A 6,640-nucleotide genomic window follows, 5' to 3' on the forward strand; every position below is an offset into this window, starting at 1 on the left:
AATTTGTGAGAAGTGTCAGAAAAAAATAACTTCGAATTCATGAACGTTTCATGGGTAGAAAAATAAGTAGGAGGAAATTGTAGGAGCATAATTAATTTCTCTTTCATATAAGGGGTGTTTTTAGTAAATAGTATTTAATAACATTATGATTAAGAAATGAGTTTCGAATAGGGTGGGCTTTTCACATTAAAAACGTGTACGGCGTTTGATTTTCTTGTCTTTCTTCAATTTTTTTGCTTCATAGTTTGGTTTAGAGTAGTTATAAGTTCAGATTTTGATTTTGGTGGGTTTTTAGTTTATTAGACGCACTATATCAAATCAGCATGGTATTCATCTTAGACGTTAATGCCTGTATTGTGTAAAATTAGCATTGTATTTATCCTAGAGGTTGAAGCTTGTGTGATGAAATGATATCTTATGTAAACACGTTTTAACTCATCTAAACATGAAATGCTGATTTTTGAAGACATGTTTGATTTGTTGAAATGACGGTTTACTGTAAACAGGTTTGAAATGCACGATGCCTCGCAAATAACATGAATTTAAAGCATGAACTTGTGACAAAAACCTGAAACAAGATGTTATAACAAAGAAAAAAAATAGTAATTTTCTTTTAAAGTTAGAAAATATTTCATAAAATGAAAAATAATCTAATAATATATTACAAGTTAATTTGTAAGATGCCAATTTGTAAGATGCTATCTTCAACAGGTTAGCCAGTGAGTATATATCAAAGTACAATGTTCAACTTAGAAATAATTCACATGTAGAATGTTATAAGAAAAGATAATAAACATTTCAATGCCATATTAATACCACTTGTATGGTGGTTTTATTTAAATGTCTTGATCTTTACTTTTATATAAATTCATAAACTCTATGCTTCATAAAGTGTTACATTTTCTAACTGAAAGTTTGTCTATCACTAAAAGTTGCAACCAATGCAAAAGGAAGAAAATGGAAGTAACACACAAAGATTGCAACAAAGAAGGCATGATAGAACATGGTATTAATATGTTCCAGTTTTGTTTCAAAAACTAATACTGAAAACATAAAGAAAAATAGCTTTCTAATTCTATCAGAAGTCAAAACTAGTATAATAAATCAATGCCACAATACCAGGTCATTAAAGATTGCGAGCATTATAAGAAATATCAGCAAGTTTTGTTTTCACTGACTGAACCTTGTGGTATCACTCACTCTACCTTGTGCTTTGACGATTTTGCCCTCGTTTGTGCCCCAATTGTCCACCTACCCACAAACTTAAGGACCTCATCAATCAAAATAACAGGTAAAGCAACTGCCAACACTAACAGCCACTCATTCAGACTTAAAGGCACGATCCCAAAAACTTGGGCAAGAAAAGGAACGTATAGAATCAAGAAATGAAGGCCAAATGAGATTGACATTGCAAGAAGTAACCATGGGTTGACCCATGGTGGCATGGTCAACAGGCTCTCGTCTTCTGAAAGGGCGTTTAGAGAATTAAACATTTCGATTGCGACCAATACGGAAAGGGATAGGGTCATGGCTTTGACTTTTCCCGTATGGAAGTAGTCACAAGGGTTGGAATCGAAATTGAAAACTTGGTCGCCAGCTTTGAAGGGCGAAACGGTAAAATTCTCCCATGTTTTACACTGGTCCCAGTTTCTGAGCTGGGAGAAGGTGACTAGGCTGTGATTGTCTCCGCTGAGGTCAATGCCTAGGAAAGAATCGTGAGTGAACCAAATGACGAAAACGCCCACGGTTGCTAACCCTACGTAAAGTCCAATCACCTGCACAAACAAAGACCCATGGTAAATTACACTCCATTTAATAATTTTCCGATTCCATTATTTTTCAAAATCATAGGATTTTAAAAACTTACGAGATATCGGAATAAAATCCAAGGACTAATCAAGGAATCGTCACTTCTGCGGGGGGCTTTTTTCATGATGTATTTGTCTGGTGGATTAAAACCCAAGGCTGTTGCAGGTGGGCCATCAGTAACCAGATTCACCCATAGAAGCTGAACTGGAATCAGGCCTTCTGGAATCCCAATGGCAGCAGTTAGAAAGATGCTAGCAACCTCACCAATATTTGAAGAAATCATATACCTGTCAGACACAAGTGGACAAAATGCAATTAGTTTCATTTCAGACTATGTTCAACTATGGTAGTGTTTGGTTAACTAACCGGATAAAGGCTTTCATATTGTTGTAAATGGATCTGCCTTCTCCAACTGCAGCCACAATCGTGCTAAAATTATCATCAGCCAGAACCATGTCAGCAGCCTCCTTTGCAACCTGGAGAAAAAAAAAGATTGGCATTAAATTATGTCTACAAATAGATAATATTTCAAAGCAGATATACCTCAGTTCCAGCAATGCCCATTGCAATCCCAATATCAGCCAATTTCAAAGCAGGTGCATCATTTACACCATCACCAGTCATGGCAACCACTTCACCAGCATCCTTTAGCAGCCTTACAATCTCTTGCTTGTGACGTGGCTCAGCCCTAGAAAAAAGCAGCCCTCCTTTCTGTGCCAAATGACCTTTTTGGTCATGATGTTCCATAAACTGTCTCCCTGTTATACTTTTTGAACTTATCTCCTCATTTGGACCAAATACACCTATCTCACGACAAATTGCTTCAGCTGTATTCTTGTTATCTCCTGTTATCACCATTACTTGAATCCCAGCTTCCCTGCAGTCTTCAATTGCTTGCCTCACCTCTTTACGAGGAGGATCCTGGCAAAAAAAAACTTTAGAATATTTTCTTGTTTCTTTTTGACTTAATGGGTTAAACACGTAACCGGGAGAACTTTTTGTTAGAATATAAGAATAGAATGGTCATTTAGACACGTATTAACTGCTTACCCGAAGTCCTGCTAAGCCAGCAAAGGTAAGATTACTTTCGATTAAAGGATAAGAGGCAGGATTAAGTAAAAGTTTATGAGCAGGATGTTCTTCATCGCCATTATATGTTACAAATTCTGAAGGGTCATCTTTGTATGCAAAACCCAATACACGTAATGCACTTGAGGACAATTCATTAAGGCTGTCTAAGATTACTGATTTTGCCTTCTGGTCAAGTTCAACAACAGACCCATCTGACAACTGGATGTAGGAGCTTCTTTCTAACAGGTTCTCAACAGCACCCTGTCAAAAATTTAGCACCTATTTTGTTAATACTTTCCATTTGGACAAACATTAGACATTAAAATGAGAAAATAAAAAAAATAAAAAAAACCCTAAAACCAAATATGGGATTGTTTTACTTTTACCTTTACAAGCAGGGACTTTTTCCCATAGTTTGAGGATACAATAACCCCCATAGATTTCCTATCACGATCAAATTCAAGAGTGGCAATCCTGTGCTCATTTTGGTTCCATGCATGAGAACAACCTTTATTTCACAACATTACATGGGAACAAATCAGCTCAAATGCATAAAAAAGAAAAAAAGAAGAAGAGAAGAAGAAAGCCACTGTGACATACCCATAAGGTCGTTGTAATTTTTAGATGAACCAGAATCCAAACCCGCAGGAAGTCCCATTTTCTCAACAAGAACCTGAAGAATAGAAACAGATTATATATATTAAAACAAGTGTGGGTTCAATAAGAAAAAAGATCAAGACTTGTTAAAATTACTGTTTACTGTACCTTTAGTGCTGCCTCAGTAGGCATTCCACCAGCAACATACCCTTTGTCAGATCGCTCAATGCTAGCATCATTAGCCAAAGCAGCAATCTTTGCAATTGTTTGAAGGTTGGCATCCATTTTGCCAGCTGGCCAATCTTGTATTTTTCCATCTGATGGGTTATATGTGGACCCTTCCACATTAAAGGATCTAACAGCATTTGCTCTAGGACCCATAGCAACAAGCTTAGCCACAGCCATTTGGTTAGTGGTAAGAGTACCAGTTTTATCAGAACAGATCACTGTTGTACACCCAAGAGTCTCAACACTTGGTAATTTCCTGACAAGGGCATTCTTCTGGGCCATCTTACGGGTCCCAAGTGCCAAACAAGTAGTGATCACAGCTGGCAAACCTTCTGGGATAGCAGCAACTGCTAATGCTACAGCAATCTCAAAGTAATAAGTACACTTTTCAAATGAAAATTTGAAATTTGTTGGCCAACCATCAACATACTCCCATGTGAGGAAGTACTTCACATTTATAAGCCAAACCAAAACACAGATTATCCCAATTAGCATGGTCAATTGGTCTCCAAACTCATTCAACTTCTTCTTCAATGGTGTGTCTTCTTCACTCTGTGAGGCCTCATGGATCTGGGAATGCACTTTTCCTAATTCAGTATTCATCCCTGTTTCTGTGACCAAACAAATACAATTCCCATTTACAACTGTTGTCCCTGCAAATACAATGCACTTTTTCCCTTGGATATCAGTCTCTTCAGCAACAGGTTTGGTGGTTTTACTAACAGCTTCACTTTCTCCAGTTAAAGAGCCCTGTTCCATTCTAAGTGTTGAGCTGATTAGATTCAAGACCCTCATATCAGCAGGGACTTTATCCCCTACACGAAGCTCCACAATATCACCTGGAACAAGTTCTTTTGCGGGTAAGCCTGTAACTTTTCTACCATTGCGTATGACAGCTGCGTGTTCTGATTGAATTTCTTTAAGGGCCTCTAAAGCTTTTTCAGCATTACTTTCTTGCCAAACACCAACAATCGCGTTAAGAATTAGTATCAAAAAAATTACCAGAGGCTCTACGAATGCTGTGATCTCCATCTCTCCACCTTCTTCACCATCATACCAGGCAAGGACAAAAGAAATCACAGCAGCAACAAGTAAGATTCTAACTAGTGTGTCATTGAACTGATCTAAAATTAGACGGAAAACTGATGGTCCTTCATGCTTCTCAAGTTCATTCAACCCATGGATCTCTAATCGTTTCTCAACTTCTGCATCTGATAGACCAAATTCTCTATCCACCTTATATTTCTCTTCACATTCACGTGTTTCTTTCGCCCAAGCAGCATAACTATTTTGATCCGAGGATGAAGCTTTGCCTGTGTTGTCTTTCTTCCCATAGTTTTGGGCTCCTTTACCCATCACTATTCACTGAGAAAAAAATATCAACCAAATCACCAAAACTTCCCACAAGCAAACCCCCTGTATCTGTATGAAAACAAATTCACCAATACAATATGTCAAGCAACTGAAAACAATTTTGAAAAATCATCAGAAACGATAGAAAAAGACGTCAGATCGCATACATGTAAACCAAGAAGAATTCAACTACTAAACAACATCTATCACATTTACGCTCAAATCACCTACTCCTAACAACTACGATAACCTAAAGATCTAGGCTTATTTCACCAAATTATCAACAAACGCTTATCAGAACTCAGATATCCAAAACAACCAACGTATTCGTCTGTACCCCATTGTATTACCTAACGTTCTAATTCAATAATACTTTATATAACCATAAATGAAATCAAACAAACACTCAACTACTCAATCAACTTACAGTAATCAAAATCCAAAACCCTAACCGTTGCAAAAATCGAAAGATCTAGAATTTCTTTTCACGCGATTATACAAAAAAACAGGCATGTATAATCTGAAAAGTGTTTATAAACGTGTAAAATGTTGATTGAATTACCGGTAGAAGATCGGCGAGTATGGGAGAGAGCGGTGAGCTTACGGTTTTGGCGTTGGGCTTCACTTCTCCTTTTGAAGAGTCTGCGTGAGAGAGACGGGGAGAGTGAGATAAGACGAGATCTAATAATGAAAAGATGTTGCTTCTCGTGATGGGCTTTTGATTAAATTTTGATTGATTATGATTTACGATTGTTTGTTACTTTGTTAGATTCATTTATCTCAAACAAATCAAATAGGAGAATAAGAGGTTTTATTTAGATATCATTTTTTTTCTTTTCGCATCTATAACAAAATGATCCAAGTAAACCGCAATTTGGTCTTTAAAAATTGAAAATTTTCATGTTCGTAATAATTTACTAGGTGTAAGACCCGTGTATTACGCGATCCGATTAAAAAAATATTAAATAGCAAAGTGTAACAATAAATGTTTTTTAAATAAAATTTTGAAATAAAAAATAAAGAAAGTTATTAATTGCAATTTACTATCATATTTATTACATTTAAAAATTGAAAAAAATTAGAAATTGACATGTGAATATTATTTATTTTAAAAATATCATAAAATAACAAGTGTCAAAATTAATAAGAAATTGACATGTCCCAAAATGAATATTCATTTATTATAGTACATATAAGATTTCATAACTTGGTAAATTTATTTCACAACTAATTTATAACCCTGAGAACCACGGATATAAAATTAATTAAACATTCATATTAAAAAATCACAATTATTAATAAATTATTTTAAATAAATTATTATTTAAGATATATTTTTTTAGTTATATAAAATTATAATCGTTGATTTAAATAAATACGTGAAGTTATATAACCTTATAATCTATATTAATTTTTTTTTATCTAATGTTATTAATTTAATATAATTAAAGTGAAAAATTAAAATTTTGAAATTTAAAATGAAGAATCAATTTTAATTTAATGTAATTAGAGTGGGAATTTTAAAATTTGAAATTTGAAATGGATAATTAATAAGTTGACAAATGACATGATATGTGACATA

The 6,640-nt window shown here is 34.9% G+C and overlaps 1 protein-coding gene across 3 annotated transcripts; it reads right to left on the reverse strand.

The window, feature by feature from the left end:
* Positions 1 to 977: 977 nt before the first annotated feature.
* Positions 978 to 5,777, reverse strand: LOC145134126 (calcium-transporting ATPase 1, endoplasmic reticulum-type-like). Of its 3 annotated transcripts, none has more exons than XM_079069029.1 (9): positions 5,621 to 5,777; positions 3,646 to 5,127; positions 3,481 to 3,553; positions 3,267 to 3,388; positions 2,860 to 3,141; positions 2,353 to 2,730; positions 2,176 to 2,285; positions 1,868 to 2,096; positions 978 to 1,775 (listed from the first exon to the last, which is right to left on the reverse strand). In XM_079069029.1, the coding sequence occupies exons 2-9, from the start codon at positions 5,059 to 5,061 to the stop codon at positions 1,197 to 1,199; spliced, it is 3,189 nt and encodes a 1,062-aa protein (XP_078925155.1). In that variant the 5' UTR covers positions 5,062 to 5,127; positions 5,621 to 5,777; the 3' UTR covers positions 978 to 1,196. The 3 variants fall into 3 exon arrangements, with proteins under 3 accessions (XP_078925155.1, XP_078925156.1, XP_078925157.1); XM_079069030.1 differs by having other exon boundaries at positions 5,663 to 5,770; XM_079069031.1 differs by having other exon boundaries at positions 3,646 to 5,121; positions 5,621 to 5,756.
* Positions 5,778 to 6,640: the final 863 nt, after the last annotated feature.

The sequence above is a fragment of the Lactuca virosa genome, chromosome 8 (assembly GCF_052849685.1).
Source record: "Lactuca virosa cultivar CGN04683 chromosome 8, Lactuca_virosa_CGN04683_v6, whole genome shotgun sequence".
NCBI classification, from domain to species: domain Eukaryota; kingdom Viridiplantae; phylum Streptophyta; class Magnoliopsida; order Asterales; family Asteraceae; genus Lactuca; species Lactuca virosa.